Raw genomic sequence first — 17,438 nt, 5'->3', positions numbered from 1 at the left:
AGAACCGGGGCCTGGGGAGTTCACAAGCTGCGTGGTATGTGCTCTTTTAAGTGGCTGCGGGAGCCCTGGAGAGACAATAGGCTAGGTGGGGAGAAGGGCCAAGAAGCCACAGAGAGGAGCCCCCCAAGGTTGGCCACAGCAAGCTCACCCGAGGAAGGAACAGGGGGTGTAAGGCAAGGGGGTAAGTGTGCCCGGGACCACTCTGTGCAGCTGTGGAATGCTCCTTCTGACACTTAATGCAGAAAAAACCGCCTTCGCTTTCAGTGTCCATTTACCATATATCCACCTCTACTCATTCTCGCCAACTTTGTACCTCAGGGATCTCAAATATCTGCTTGTCCTTACAACAGAGAAGCCGTGATATTGTTGGTTCTCTACACACAAACTGTACACCATTTAGCAAAGAAATTCTGGCCGCAATAGAGGCTACCACACAATTTTTAATTTAAAATTTTAAGACTAAAGTCCTTGAAATGATAAAAGTGATTATGCAAAAATCTGATAAGATTAAAAATGAAGAGGCTCACAGGTTTTGAGTATAATTTATTCAAAGCATTTCACATTAAAATTATATTAAATTCATGAACATACAATTACATGTAAAACATGATACTTTCCAAAAGTTTACAATGACGTTTACTTTTTTAGTTAGCTGTTTGCTTATAATTTTAGTCTAAAACATATTATTGTGTGCTATAATTGTGTTTGCTCTCTATTTCTATTTGTTTCAATTTTGCTATTATTTAGAAAGTATTTCTTAGCCCACATAAAATACACAATTACATTTTTAATATTTAAATTCAAAAGGGGAAGCCAGTAGTGCTGTTTAGAATGCTAGATGAGGGATTTGCACCTATTTCCTCGGCACTACACCTGGCATTTTACCAGCGTCAATATACAAGGCTGGCTTGGAGTCACTTCATGCAATTAAGATTGTACTCTCAGTCTCTGGCCCAGACAAAACTGGGAAGTCCAGGGTATGTCCCAAGGTTATGCCTCTTCTGAGAGACCTATTTCAATGAGCATCAATAAAGCATTGCTCCAATAACTTAGGGTTAGCATAACTGAAAAAATTAGGGCCTGCTTCAGTGGAATCACTAACAGGCGTGAGGCTCGTGGCCAACCAGACAATGCAGGGACATACACAATAGCTCCAGGGCCTGCCCCTGGGGAGCAAACAAAGGAGAGCTTCATTAAGTCCTCTAGGCTGGGACTTGGCATTGGCCAAGGCCTCTGAACCCTTAGGTCTACCTCCACAAAACCGAGATGAAGGAAAGCACAGCCAATCCCGTGATGACGTTTACTTCTTGGCTTCCCTCCATCAACGCACCCCTCCCTTTCATGTCATCTGCAGGCTCTAGATGAAGGATGGCTGGGTCCACAACTCAGGTGGGCAGCACAACCAGCTTGAGGCCAGCTTACTTCCTACAAGGCAAGGTCTCCCTGCATGTAAATAGTGGGAACCACTGATTTCAAATGGATAAGGATAAACCTCAAATAAAGCATTTTCAACATTTTGGGTAATTAATTACCTAATCCCCAAATAGGTCACTGTTACATATTAAGACACTTTTGTAATGGTAAAGTGTTTCACAACCCAGCCTGAATTCTTCTATAGTAACAACGGATAATATAGATATTAATAGGCATGAAAGCCAATTTGGGGATAACTTTGATAAAACTGAATACAAACCACAATTTCCTTCATATATAAAATCACACATTCAAAGGATGAGTATGAAGTAACAAAAGCCTAGTGCAGGGTGTACTTGTGCTGGCAAACCTGAAACCAAGACAAAAGGTAATGCACTGCTCTCTGCTTCCTGATCAAAGTCACAGCCAGGACTCAGTCTTAGAGACGTCTATGAACAGAGCCTCTCAGAAGCCTCCGTGGTAGAAGGGAAAGCATGGCAGGGAGCATCCAGGCATTGGCAAATAGCACCCTGACCGAGGGCAAGGAAAAGGAGTGCTAGATGTGATGACTTACAACATGCCTACCGGTGGCAGCAATTTACAAAACTGGAAAATAATGCTGGGTTTCACACATGAAGAGAATTCCTATCATAGAATAGTAAAGCCTTAGGAAGCTCACCGAGCATCATTTTGTCTAGCTCCAAAATTTTCAGATACACAGTATTAACAAGCAAGTCTTAAATACAAGGAATAACATTTTTATGAAAATAATGAACAAACCAGAACAGGGGACCTGAAGAGTCACTGGGAGAAGAACCCTGAAAACTTACAGCTTCAAACATCAGAAGCCGTGAAAAAAATGCTGTAGAATTTATGTTGTCGGCAAAACCCCAAAAAGTCTAGTGACTAAGTGCACAGTTACTGTCAATAAAGTGTTGAAAATATATACATTATGAATAAAAAAAATACACAAAGTAACTTTTCATTTATTTATTCTGTCCTCTCAGATATATTTAAAAAATAACATTTTAGACATTGAATCACAAATACACACAAAATATAGTGCCTGCTTGCTTCACAAAGGGTTTTCCCTTGATTCCTTTAACTGCTTTGCATAAAATTCGAAGCTTTCCTGTTAAGAAGACAAAGGGAGGGAAGTCACAGGTACAGTCACCCTTGAGAACTCATGGCACAACACTCAAGTCATACAAAACAAAACAAAACCCTCAAAAGGCATAAAGTGCTGCAAACTGATAGCAAAGACTGCTGGGCCCATCGCAAGCGCTGTCCCCTCAAGCCCCAACACCTTTCTGTTGATGAAGTCAATTAGCTGAAGGGCCGCAAGTCTAGAGTTAAAGCTGCACCAAGAGCCTCCGCTGTGTGTGCGCATGTGCATGTGCGTGCAGGTATTCACACCTGGCTATGGAAGGTTCAAAAAAAACATGGTGTACTGACTGGCAGCTTAATGACACAATAAAAAGGAATTTTGCATGTACGATTTCTCTTATTAAAATAGAACAAAACAAAATTTCCTGGGCAACTGATTAAAAACGGGCAGAGGACCTGAAGAGACATTTTTCCGGAGAAGACATCCAGATGGCAAAGAGACACATGAAAAGATGCTCAACACCACTCATCACCACAGAAATGCAAATCAAAACCACAACGAGGTAGCACCTCATACCTGTCAGAATGGCTAGGATACAAAAGACAAGAAATAACAAGTGCTGGTGAGGATGTGGAGAAAAGGGAACCCCCCCCTGCACTGTTGGTGGGAATGTAAAGTGGTGCAGCCACTGTGCAAACAGTATGGAGTTTCCTCAAAAAACTAAAAAATGGAAATACCATATGATCTAGTAAGTCCACTACTGGATATTCACCAAAAGAAAACAAAAACACCAATTTGAAAAGACATGCACCCCCATGTTCACTGCAGTATTATTTACAGTAGCCAAGACACGGAGACAACTTAAGTGTGCATCAATGGATGAATGGATAAAGAAAACGTGATACATACATATATATATATATGATACACACGGAAGATTATTCAGCCATAAAAGAATAAAATCTTGCCATCTGCGACAACATGGATAGACCTTGAGAGCTTTAAGCTAAATGGAATAAGTCACAAAGAAAAGACAAATACCATATAACCTCACTGGTATGTGGAAAAATACCATACAACCTCACTTATGTGGAATCTAAAAAACAAAACAAAAATCAAAAACCAAAAAATAAACAAAAAGCCCCAGGCTCATGGTGTACAGAACAGACTGGTGGTTGCCTCCGGTGGGCAAAAGGGATGAAGGGAGTCAAAAGGTACAAATTTCCAGTTATAAAATGAGTAAGTCATAGGGATGGAATGTCCAGCATGGTGACTCTAGTCAATAATACGGTATTGCATATGGGAAAGTAGCTAGGAGAGTGGATCTTGAACGTTCTCATCACAAGAAAAAACTTTGTAACTATGTGTGGTGATGGATGTTAATGGATTTACTGTGGTGATCCTTTTGCCATATACACAAATACGGAATCAGTACGTTGCACACCTGAAGCTATTATAAGGTTATGTCAATTCTACCTAAATTAAAAAAAACAAAACAAAACAAAAAACACACAACTTCCTAGATGAAGAAATAAAAACCAACTTGCTTAAAATGTACAAGTAATTCACAGGGAGACAATGAGCTTGGCTATTGAAATACAGGCCATTAAATCCTATTTCAAGTTGAAATGATGAGAGAATTGCCCCAAGGACATTTGATAAATCCATACCTATAGCTGAAGGTCTGAGACTGACTTTGTATTTCAAACCTCAGTCCCATGGGGCCATGTTCTCCCACAGCCAAACCTGCAGCCCGACTGCTCAGTTCTGGAAGCCCTCCTCTGAGGCCTCTTCATAGAGATCTAATCCTTATGTAATTAAGTATTCAACTTATTTTTTTTTTTTTACACATTAATATGAAGCATACATAAATCCGTAGAGGTATCCCCCCCCATTAAGAAATACTCACAGGGGGCTCGGTGAAGGGGACAGGCTCTCCAGCATTCTTCAGCAAAACTGCGTAACGCTTTAGAAACAGATCATTCAATTTTATATTCCTTGCAGTCAGATATTCATATAGCGCTTTAGCAGATACAGCATCCTTGTCTAAGACTGGAAAAAATATATTAATCACAGATAAAGACAACCTACCTTCCTCTTTTCCCAACAACAGTTAGCCATTCAGGGACTCCTGAATCCCTTTATTCCAAAACAAACGAATACTTAACTACTTTCAGAAAAAACCACATCCAGAGTCTACCAGCTCCCTCACTCCTCCCCACACCTCTCATTCAGCATTATTCAGGATGAAAGAGAAAGAAGATGACAAAAAAAGCTACTAAAGGACCCAGAGAGTTAAAGTGACCGCAAACCAAAGTCCTCAATCATGGAGTAAACACAAACCATTCAACCCTCTTCTGCTTAAAACCACACTTGAAATCAAGCTAATTCAAGGACTGTTGTGGTGAGGGTCATGTAAATTATGTGGAAATCTAGACCTACATCAAGATAGAGATCATCAGCTAAACAACACCAAAAAGACTGGCAACACATTCTACTGTAAAATAAGCAAATAGGAATATATTTGGCTACAGTAAGAAAAAAATATTCTAAATACATTATCTGCATAAAAGAACTATACACATCTACCTAACATTAACAAGTTACACTAATATTTATTTTCACTTAAATGGCTGATGAAGTAGCCTAGGGGCTAAGTTTAGCTGGCTCTCCGGTTGTGGCTGCCGTGTAGAAATTTCACTTCCAGGTTTACTGTTGAGATTACAAGGGCTCTACTAGCAATTACTGTTGATAGTTCAACTCTTTAATTTTGCATTTGATTGTCAACATCTAAGCACCTAACAATCCCCTACCCTCCAAGAGTGCTGCAGAACCGATCCCAACTCCAGCAGCGCCAGGGCAGATGGAAGAAGTCAATCCAAGGATCACTCCAAGGATCCAAGGATCTCCCAAAAGGGAGCGAGCATGGATGACTCATCAGTTCTCACTGGACTTGAACAGATCTTTGCAGTTTGGGTGAAGTCAATTTCCTGTCTATAGGAAAACTGGTCCCGGCAGGGGCCAAAACCTTTCGCTGCCACTATCAAGGGCTGAGCTCAAGCTACCATATTCCAGGAGGCTACTCAGAAAACTCTTCCATCTTGCCTTTCACTACCTTCCTGGTCTCCCTGTTCCTCCCCGTCCCAATTCCCAAGTGAGATTACACAGTTTAGTAGCAGTTTTATTCTATTTTGACACTATTTCGTGGTATTTACTTATTACTTAGCATCTCCCAAACCTCCAATGGAACTTTGGGAAGTTTATGATTATTGCCTCTATTTTGAAATATATCACGGTCCCCTCATAAGGGTGGAAAACAGAGAACCAAGTTACTAATTCTGATTGCAGTTTGTCGTCCAGACAATAATAAAATCAACAAAGCAATTCTTTAAATTCTTGCCTCACGTGAGAAAATCAGTGGGTGGCAGATGGACAGGTGGTCATAACTAGGAAATGAAATGCTTACATTTACCTTGATTACTGAGAAAACTTTAGCCTGGCTCCCTTTCATATGTGATGAGCTGGCAATCAGGGAACAAACTGCTTAAATAAGACTGCAATTTCAACTGTGATTTAAAGTAAAATCTTGGGGCCCACTTTTTAATTAAGGGGACTGTTATTTCAAAAATGCAGGCAGGTGGGGAGGGTACTGAAGGAACAAGAAGGCAAGTCACGTGACAGTCTCAAACACGTACCCATTTCATGTTATGTTTCAGGCGGCCTTGGGGAGACTGGATTGCCTCCCAGGATATATATGCCCAAGTATATATACTTCCAAGTCTTTCCAGGAGCCTGGGGTCCTATTCAACGTAGCTGGGCCCTGATGAAGATGCTCAGTGATACTTTTTTGTGTTAAAGTTATATGAATAAGTACATATTTTTCTTAAATACAGTTTTAAAACATTTTCTAAAGCTAAATCAATTATTTATATCATAGTTACCTAATATTTAGGATTACTGTCTTGGAGCTGAAGACTTAGTTGACTATACTACGAATATCTACATCACTTAAATAACAAAGTCAGATTAAACTTATTACCATAGCTTTTCATGACCGAGGTGTATGCTTCTTCCTTTTCAATTAATTCAGGAATCAATTCTAACAAAGATTTCAAAGTTGATGCCTAGGAAATTAAATATAGGAAATGTTACCACAACTTGAAAGAAGAGTGAAGGGCGCCTGGGTGGCTCAGTTGGTTAAGTGACTGCCTTCGGCTCAGGTCATGATCCTGGAGTCCCGGGATCGAGTCCCACATCGGGCTTCCTGCTCAGCAGGGAGTCTGCTTCTCCCTCTGACCCTCTTCCCTCTCGTGCTTTCTATCTCTCATTCTCTCACTCTCTCAAATAAATAAATAAAAAATAAAATCTTTAAAAAAAAAAAGAAAGAAGAGTGAAGTAAAACACTGATTTATGGACATTATATCAGGAAATCTTCACAACAATTAACAACCGTCTATTGAATTTAATAAACTTTTTTCCCTTATCTTAGTATTTATTGTCCATTTAATAATTTACAGCCAAAACAAACAAGCTTCTTTCAAAAATTAATGAAATTCCATTCACACTTCTATGAATATTCTTCTAAAATATCACGAAGACTGCTTCTTTTGTCAATTGGTAGCCTTACCAAGAAGTTATGAGATCCCAAAGAGTAGAAATAGGTAGTAACTGTATCTTCAGGTGCCAAGATTTTTAAATAAAATGTGAAGAATTCCATCAAACATTCCAGAAGTTTTCCCTGCTTTGTATATAAAAAGAGGATTTCCAGATCTCACTGGAATGTTTACTTGATTACTCTCAGAGGTTATCTGGACACACCTATTGGTTTAGTTCCTGTAGTGAATACAGACCTGCCACACCCTAGTGATAACCAAACACATTCCAATACTGCTGGATAAATCAAGGAAGGATTTTATATACCTTTATGCCATGTTCCCATCTCACAAAAGAAAACTATATCTGGCTTACTTATTCTGCCAAACAGCTAGACACTGTAACTGGAATTTTTAAAAATCCTAATTCACTTTTTACACATTTACTCAATCTATATAACTGGACCTGCATCCTGTCAGGACTTCCTACAATTTAAAGTCTCCTGGGAGGAATGTTCTCAGCAGATATATTACTGTACACTTCCTGTCCATCTTCCGAGCAAGGCAGTAGGTTACTTGGCATATGGGCATGGACCCGTATGTAGAGTGACAAGCGCTTTTTAGACTTCTTACACTTTTTAATCACAAATTTAAAAAAAACAGTCTCTGAAAAGCTGTTTGCTATAAATAAATGAGTCAGAGATAAAAAGTGCAATTAGGTAAATTAAAAAAAAAAAAAGACAAAAAAGTGTGTTAGTGTGGGGGAAATTTAGGAGAACTAGACCTCTCAGACTGGAAACCTAAATGTTTCGCATAAAATAAACATTACAATTGGCACTCAGTTTGAAACTTTATATGTGCCCAAATAAACTAAGAAGGGGGTTTGGGGTACTCAATAGGTAAAATGAGATCTACAAAAAATTTTTGGAAAAATGTTTTATTCTTTTTTTTTTAAAGATTTTATTTATTCATAAGCGATAGAGAGAGAGAGAGAGAGAGAGAGAGAGAGAAAGAAAGGCAGAGGGAGAAGCAGGCTCCCCACTGAGCAGGGAGCCAGATGCAGAACTTGATCCCAGGACCTTGGGATCATGACCTGAGCCGAAGGCAGAAGCTTAGCCATCTGAGCCACCCAGGCGCCCTCTTTTTTTTTTTTTTTAACATCAAAAATAGGACTTGGTTCTGGTTTTACACACACACACACACACACACACACACACACACACACACACACACACACGTAGCTTTTAGTGTAAATAAGGTAACTATACAAATAGAGAACATGAACTTGTGGCACATGCCAGTTTTAAAACCAAGTGGCCCATCTACCTGATGGCTTGGACCTGAGAAATGGCCAGAAGTAGCCACCAGCACGGAGAGACACTCTGCAGTGGGACATCTCCCTCCGCAGTGCTTCCCCACCGTTAAATGGACCAAATGACCTAAGCAACAGGATTTTTATCTTCCATTTTTAAGGGCCCTTTCTTTCTTTCTTTCTTTCTTTCTTTTTTTAAGTAATCTCTACACCCAACGTGGGGCTCGAACTTACAACCCCGAGATCAAGAGTTGCATGTTCCAGGGCGCCTGGGTGGCTCAGTTGGTTAAGCGACTGCCTTCGGCTCAGGTCATGATCCTGGAGTCCCAGGATCGAGTCCCACATCGGGCTCCCTGCTCAGCAGGGAGTCTGCTTCTCCCTCTGACCCTCTTCCCTCTCGTGCTTTCTATCTCTCATTCTCTCTCTCTCTCAAATAAATAAATAAAATCTTTAAAAAAAAAAAAAAAAAAAAGAGTTGCATGTTCCACCCACTGAGCCAGTCAGGCGCCCCTGTAAGGGCCCTTTCTTAGGGCTCTTCCCACACAACTACACGAAGGGGGAATTCACTGTGTGAACTTCTTTTGCATTTCCAGTACAAGAATGGAGCCAGAACTGACTCTATCAACATCTAAAAAAGTAAACAAGTAGAGACAAGCACAATCTTCAGTTTCTATAGTGTTTTTAGGTAAGATACTGAACCAAAGCTCTTAACGTGAAACTCAGCACCCTGAACAAGACTGGCTTCTAGCATCCCTGATCTGTCAGCAAATCAAGCACAGTACCTTTCCTGGTCTCCGAGAGCTCCTGATACAGAACACCAAGAAGATTGAAGTTTGTTCAGCAATAGCGCCACATCTCTAAAAATCGAAACATCATTCAGTAAATGAAGGTTTTTGATAAACAAGTAGACCAAGGTGAATATTCCCAATTAACAAAGTTCACAATAATACAGTAATGTATCATTACCAACGGGAAGGCCTAATCGTCAACCCATTTTTGTACGGTAAGAAAACAGAAAACCAATGTGAGCTACGCCGAGCTTTCGTGAATATGTCACCCTTGTCACTGCAAGTATAAAGTTTGTTTAAACAGAAAAGGGAAAAATTAAACTAATGCTTCAACAACCGCAGAATAAGGTTTAGGACTGCAAAGAAAGAGGAAAAAAGAAGCACCATTCCTCTCCAATTATTCTGCCAAGCATTCACAAGTGAGCTAGGGATCATAAGGTTAATTATACATTTAATAAGGTGTCAGGGAGATAACTGCTCGTTTCTTTATAAAAATTAAAATGTACAAAGCAAGTTCTCTTTAAAGTATAATTACCTACACTTATGCATACAAAAGGACTGATTTCAATCTCTCTATTTTATAAAAGGCTTTCATTGCAACAGACAGCCAGCGCTTGAGAAAGAGACAAAAGTTAAACTCAAAAAAAAAAAAAAAGTTTATATGACAGACCAGATAAATCAAGTGTCTAGCCAATCTTAGATGCTACAGTGAAATCAAATATGGCAAGACAATATTTTAGTTTACACTCATTACAGATGTCATTCTTAGGTTTCTCAAAGCACACTGCTCTTTCAAAGCTTTAAAACATTGTCAATACTAAAACGAATAGTATAAAAAGAACTTTTGGGGACACACAGAGAACATTAACATTATAAACTGATGTTTTTGACATCTGTGAATAAAGTATTCTTCGCTGCAGCAAGAATAATCTTTTGCTGTTTGACAGGCAGGTAAAGGATGGGTAAAGGGTTTCTCGTCGGAAGCCTCCGTCTACTGTAGGGATGACAACGAAAAGACCATGGGGGCTGCATCAACACACAGCTGTCACCAGGAGCCCGACAGGCCGCTGTGTGAGTGCGGCTCCGAGAGCCCAGGCAGCACCCTACCGCCTTCCAGCCGAGGCTGTTGTCAGCGTGCACTCTAGCAAGCGCCCGGATAGTGATGGCTCAGGACAAGCTGGGAGATGAAAGAGCAAGTGCCACTTTCTGAAGAACCATCAAAATAGTGTGTTAAAGATGTATAATCAGAGACGCACATCCTCCTGGTAGGTACACTGAGTTATGTACACACCAGGATAAAGCCTTAGAGTTTATTCCTTTCAGATGGAACTTTTAACATGAAAGGCAGCAAGGGAAGACAATGAAAAGCTTCCTGGAATCCCTATCTAAGATAAACTGCCTTTTCTGTTAAAAAAAAAAAGGGGGGTGGGGTGGGGTGGGGTGGGGTGGGGTGGGGGTGGGGGGAAAGGAATCAAACCAAACCAGACAAGAACATTCCCAATTAGCTGGAGTTTCTCTCTGTCCAGGAACAGAAAGTAAAAAAAGCCGTAGAGGCAAGTGCCAATTTCCACCTTTTACAAAACTGTTCACACAAGAGAAATTTCTTAAGAACTCCCTTTAAAAATGGCTTGGGTTCTGTCAAACTAGATGGACCTGAAGGATCCGAACAAGAGCTCCAGCACAGGGGTGCAGTTTCACCTTCCCTATCTACCACTTAACATGTTTCGCAGATCATAAAAACGGAACTGAATATAATACTATTTACTATCAGAAATTGGTCCCGGGCCTCAATTTGACACAGGGAGTCTACACAAACACAGCCGTTGGCGGGATCACAGTGACTGTTTGACTGCCACCTGCTGGGAAGGGCTCCCCAGCGGTGCCTGTTTGTGTACATTGCCAGTGGCAGCTCCGATCACCCACCGTTCTGTCGGCACTTGGCACAGCTTTATATTTAGTGCTGTTAAAATGGCATGAATGCAGTTGTCTCCTTCCCTGAAGATTGCTAATTTAACTGAGAGTGTGGGCCACAGAGACCTGCATATGTCATTTAATGTGTCTGTGACACACAAGTGAATAGAAAGCAAATTCAACTCTTAATAAACCTTGAATAAGGCACTGAGAATGTTTGAGTATTCAAGTGAGAAGCTGTACTTGAAAAGCAAACATTTCCTACTTTTTGTTTGCAAACTGTGTTGCCATGGTGATGCACAGTCTTTAGCGCATTAGAGAAATTAAAGTAGGAAATCAAAGGAATGGTTTTGCATTACCTACCTGCACAGAAACATTTGTCTTTAAATCAGTCAGCAAAACACGTCTTCCCTCACTCCCCTTTAAACCTAAGGGCATTTCTAGCCTGGACTGGCATCTTTAAAACCAGTAGCCTCCAACTTACAATCCAGTCCGTGTCACGAGACATTGATCCACACTGAATGTACATGTACTAGCAGCACCATGCTCCATTTCCGGTAGCCTACCCCACACCTAGGTCTGGTTATTTCTCAATTTACTTCTCACAAGCCCCAAGCCCCACTGCTCCAGGTGTGGTGCGTCATTACCTGTAGGAGAGCTCTGGCATCATCCACCTTGCCTGAATCCAGAAGCTGAAGGAAAAGATCAGTGACAGGTTTGTAAACTGCAAACTGATTGGCCAGTCTCTCTGCCATGATGCTTACTGAAAAAGTAACAGGTAAGAGAAAGCTTTTGTTTAAACAGTGGTATAACTCATCCACAAAAGACATCTGGTCCAGGCTGACCAGAGAGAAAATGTGCTTCTGTGTTCTTTAGCAAGAACAGCTCACTTACTCTTTTCAACGGCTGGTTCCAACTGCTCCTCTATTACTTTTCTGAATAAGTATGCCAAGCCAAAGTACTGGGGTTCCACAGTTTGATTCTCTGAAGTAAGCATATTTTCAATGTTTTCTATTGCAACATCTATGTTATTGCTGTAAAACAAAGTAAAATAAATTGTAAAGAAAAAAGTCTTTGCTTTTGTATTAATATGGCAGGCAGTTTTAGTATGAGAACTTACTTTGGGACTCACACATACAAGTACTTCAGGAAAAAAAGGAAATATAAATACCACTAACCCGGATAAAAACCACTATGCAAACTGAACTTAATCACACGTAGGTGGCAAAGGCAATCACTAGGTAGTTCATGCTACAGTAACTGAAGTAGTTGCTTATTGTAAAACACTGCTCTGGAGACAAGATCGAACACACATATAGAAGAATCAATGACAGTAACTTAAGAAAATAGTTTAGCTTAAATATCTAATTTGATTTTGTAGCTCTTTGGGTATAAAATGGAAACTTATTTTAAGTGCTGCAACTTTGGCTTTATGATCTACAACTACCCCCTACTGCATGAGGTGAAGATCTTGCATAAGACCTCAGGATTCTTAAAGATGCTAATGATGTCTTCAAAGGTCTACTTTCATGTCTTTCAATCACAGTCACATCAATTTGTTTTTGGTGGGTATCACACACATTTGAAAAATAATCAATTTATACTAAAGTTCTCAGAAAAAAAGTATCTTTACAGTTTACATTTAAAAAAAATCGATGACATAGCCTTACTTAACAAGTTATGATATAAATGATCTGCACGATTATCTTTTTGGTCAAGGTACTCTTTAATCGACACTTTACAGTTATGATACGGCAATCCAAATCCAAATAATCCATTTTATGTTAGAATTCTTACCTAACACATAAGAATTCTCTAATAAAGATGAATATTCTGTTACGTTTTTCTTATGGGTTTTAGTGAGATAATTATTTAATAGTGAATAAAAACACCTTCTCCACATCATATAAAACTGTTTAATATGGTAACATTCTAAAATTCATCCAGATTTACTTGGATAATTTCCTTGATCTTCTGACTTAACATATCTACATTTTCTTATTAAGGGAAAATTTGAAGTTCTGTCTGGGAGGAAACAGTTTTAAAAGGAAAAACAAAACAAAACTTCTCTGCCCAGAGAAATGGGAACAAACAAGAACCCCTGCAAAAAACAAACATTACATTTTAATGATCACAACCCATTAACTGTATGTGAGGTTAACTACTAAAGAACACTTAAAAGCATGAAGAGTGTCAATTTCATAATCATCCCATGAATCTATAACTTGAGCAACGTACTCTGCTTGCCAGGCTAATAAAAATCAAGTATTTATTTACTTCTATACAGTGGCGAGTCTATGCAAGGAATCTAGAGATGGTGGTAAGAGAATCACCTCTAAACACCTCCCTTTTTATGGGTGTGTGTTGACAGGAGGGGATGGGTAGAAAGGTGGGGAAAACAGACATGCATATTTTTAACAAGCTTGCGTGTCCCTGGGCTTCTGCAATGTTCTAGTAGAGTGTCACCCTCAACTGCTGCTGACAATGCAATGAACTCATTTTCCACATTTGTGTCAGTGTTTCAACAACAAGGGCCTGGCCCGTATGAATGAGAACAGTTATCAACTGTGGAGAAAGTTTCATGGATTTAAAAATTTGATAAACGTCATTCTAAGGTCTAATTTAAAGCTAAAACACATTTTGTAACATATAATTATTCCTTAATAGTTAGAGACCAATCAGCAACTGGCATCAATATTTCCTCTACAGTTGATATGGTTTCTAATAGCCTAAGAAAGGTTTTAAAAGGTGGTATTTAAGATAATGCTCCTTCCAGTATCCAGGAAAGGAAAAGTTGAAAATACTCACTTCTTTATTTGTGCCAAAGCAGTGTTATTGATGAAAACCATACTTGAAAGTCCAATTGAATGTTCGAGTCCATCTACCATCTTCTGAATCGCCTGTATGCTTTCTACATCACCCTTCAACGCATATGCCTGAATAAGGCGGGTCACTGCTATCCTAGAAGGTATCTGCTCCAGATCCAAGGCTGTTTTTAGTGTTGTTAGAGCCTCTACAATAGAAGAGCAGGCGAAAGAGTTTTTCTTTTATGAGCCGTACTGCCTAATGCATTTTGAAAACCAGCTTTTAAATACAAGCACCAAATGGCTACACACAAAAAGCTATGAATAATTTATTCTAGATTACAGAAAATATTAATACTTTCTGAGAAGCCTAAAAAAAATTATTTATTTGACTATAAAATATCAGAGACCAGAGAATTTCTTCTTTAAATAATCAGAGAGAGGGGCGCCTGGGTGGCTCAGTCGTTAGGCGTCTGCCTTTGGCTCAGGTCATGATCCCAGAGTCCTGGGATCGAGTCCCGCATTGGGCTCCCTGCTCAGCGGGAAGCCTGCTTCTCCCTCTCCCATTCCCCCTGCATTCCCTCCCTCACTGTGTGTCTCCTTCTGTCAAATAAATAAATAAAATCTTAATAAATAAATAAATAATCAGAGAGAAAATACAAATGCTACTGACACAATGTGGGTTCCCTTCAGGGATAACATTCAGGGACTGATTTCAAGGAAATCGTCAAGTTCCGAAAAATATAAATCAGAATTTTAAAAATTAAAGAGTCTCCCAAAATATTGTTAACTTCTACCACATTCATACTTTCCCAGACTTTATTACACTGAAAGATTACCTGATTATCAAAATCTCCTAATATCCCAAAGATTCTTCCTTGAAAACAATGCCTCTTTCTAGTCTAAACAGGATCGACTATGCAGCCACCGCCAAACTGTGCCATTCAACTTCCCACACTAACAAATTCATTTTACATGATTGAACACTTAGTAGGTATTTGCTGGCACTCATTTTTCAAAGAAAATACAGATCATCAGATTCCTATGGATATAGCCAGAGGTTTTTTTTTTTTTTTTAAATAAGTACCTGATTATGGATAAATATGGAATATCCTTTCAATTTATGGACTCATGTGCCAGTGTAGCGAAATCATTACATTAAAGATAAAGTGGTAGACTGGAGGGAAAATTTAATACTTAGCATAACAATCACCATTACCGCTACCAAGAAAAACTTCATGGCTTTTTCAAAATTAAAGCAATGTAACCTAGAAAACACTAAGACTCTGAAGGCAGCTTCCAAATGAGAACAACCTATCTTCTACAGAAGAATAGGGAAAGGGTAATAATTAAACAATGTATTAAAAGTGCTACAGTAAAAAACATAATGCTTTCAGTGTTTATTACTGAGTAAACAATTTTTAAATACTCCAGATTCTCAAGTAGAGAAAATAGGTAGTTTAAAAGGCACATTCACCAAAATTTTATAAATACACATGTATATTTAGGAAACAAAAAATGTTATTTATATTATTTTAGTAATATAATCTATTAAAAAAAAAAGCCTGATAAAATCTTCTTAACTGGTAGTCATAGATAATCAACTTAAAAACATTCTTTTAACCAAGAGTACCATCTGCTACGGAGGATCTTCTCACCACTGGATCAAAATAACCAAAGTAAGATAAGGATAGTGATGTTAGTAACTAGGATAAACTGGACCTTTTCTACCTTTGCTGAGCATGCAGACCCAGTAGGAAGCAGCTACACTCACAGCTACCCTTCTGAGCTAAGTACCAGTTTTACAGGTGAGAAACTGAGAGAGAGTTTAAATAATTTGCCCAAGGTCATACTGCTAGACACCAACCCCAGAATCCAACACCCCAGAGCCTGCATCTACGGGCGCATGTGTAAATGAGAGAGAGAGGAGGACTGGGGCCGCTGATCATTTTACGTCTACCCAAAGGGAACATGGGACCTTAGAACCTAAATCAAATTCCCGTACCAGGACTCGCCCTCTGTATAGTTCAGGACCTAAGGGACACCCAAAATGGTATACCCAACCACACTCTCCCCGAGTCCTTTCCACAGTCACCTTAATTTCCTAGTAATACTGATTATGTTGCAAAGGTGCCACAAATCAGCTATTAATATTCCAGAGCAGAATTTGCTTATAAAGTTACATTAAGATTGAGCTGGCTTTATTTTTGTTTTAGATGGGACGGAGAAAAAGAAACCCAAAAAGGAGAAGGGGATTTCACAAACTGGGAGCTCCAGTCAGCCATGGGGCAAGATAAGGAGCCGGAGACTGTGCCAACACCACTCCCCATCCTTGCTGACGAGCATCATTAGGTGATGGCAAGGTGCGGGAGGTGGCATGTGGGGATGGAGGCGGCAGCGTCATGGCTCCCGCTCTCAGCCAACCTCCAGCTGAACGGAACCGCTGAGAAGAACAGATGTGAAATCACATCATCAAGTTCCTTGTGGTTTCCACAGGGCACCAAATATACAAGCGAAGGACAGGAATTAAATTAAATTCAGTTCGGATTCAGCTCAAAAATTAACCCCCCTGAAACTAAAAAAGTGCTGTATCTTTACCTCCAGGTCTACAGAAATAAAGGCTTTTTTTTTTTTTTAAATCAAAAATAAAATGAAAGCTTTTAAAGTTTTAGTAACAAGCTCTGCCAGAAGGGCTATCTAGATGGGCTGGCCCCGCCTGGAGAGTGCTGAGGTAGAAATTTTGCAAAAAGAGAAATCACCATTTACATACTCAGTCCTAATCAATTAGGAGGACATCTAAAGACCAGCACATTTAGGTATCACAGGTGACGGTAAAGGTGCACAATTAGCAACTTCCTCTCAGGGACGTGAAATTATTTTATAAACACGCAAGTGAAGAATAATATCATTATTACAGTCTGAGGAAGAAAGGAGATACCAGAGTGAACAATTAGAGAGCTTTCTCAATGTTCCTTAAAGATTTCCCGTGTGGGTTCTGTGGTATTGGCAACACTGCGGTTTTAACGGTTTTACTATATTGACTAAAATTCAAATGTAAAGCCCAAGAAGGAAAGATGTCTACCTAAATTCAAGAGAGTCGTTGTTTTTCCCCTTGGGAGCTCACTCGTACGACCTCCGGATCCACGAACACCCTCCACCAAACCAACGGCCCCCTTCCCAGTCCTCCCCGAAGTCATCTCTGCAGCTTTCTGCAGTTATCTTAACATTGACTGAAAAACGCTAAACTCCGAACGCCAAACAAACACCGTATTTTATTGCTGTTGGTATTATGAACTATTGAAAAAGTATTAGGTTAAGTTTTAAAAATCAATATTATAATCATTTGGTGCACAATCCCACACATTTAACACTCAATTTAACTCATCTGCTATCTCACACACAACCAACACAATATGCAAGAAACAAGTGCTGGGAATTGTTTCAGATGCTCTAAAGTATGTTAATTTCCAAAGCAAAATGACTTGTGCTGTGAATTTTAACGCACTTGAA

General features: G+C 39.5%; 1 protein-coding gene across 1 annotated transcript in view; it reads right to left on the bottom strand.

Annotated features, from left to right (window-relative positions):
- Nucleotides 1-2,388: 2,388 nt before the first annotated feature.
- Nucleotides 2,389-17,438, bottom strand: part of LRPPRC (leucine rich pentatricopeptide repeat containing) — a 104,191-nt gene continuing 89,141 nt past the window's right edge. Inside the window, exons 32-38 of the mRNA XM_028103998.2 lie at nt 13,933-14,137; nt 12,019-12,158; nt 11,772-11,887; nt 9,208-9,282; nt 6,561-6,645; nt 4,431-4,573; nt 2,389-2,545 (exon numbers count right to left, since the gene is read on the bottom strand). Coding sequence (XP_027959799.1) covers nt 2,489-2,545; nt 4,431-4,573; nt 6,561-6,645; nt 9,208-9,282; nt 11,772-11,887; nt 12,019-12,158; nt 13,933-14,137 — 821 coding nt within the window. The 3' untranslated portion in view covers nt 2,389-2,488. The remainder of the gene's footprint in view (nt 2,546-4,430; nt 4,574-6,560; nt 6,646-9,207; nt 9,283-11,771; nt 11,888-12,018; nt 12,159-13,932; nt 14,138-17,438) is intronic.

This window comes from Eumetopias jubatus, unplaced genomic scaffold, assembly GCF_037043125.1.
Source record: "Eumetopias jubatus isolate StellerSeaLion01/CBP00866 unplaced genomic scaffold, mEumJub1_p1.0 scaffold_9, whole genome shotgun sequence".
NCBI lineage: Eukaryota > Metazoa > Chordata > Mammalia > Carnivora > Otariidae > Eumetopias > Eumetopias jubatus.
This window is presented reverse-complemented; position numbering and strand designations above follow the sequence as displayed.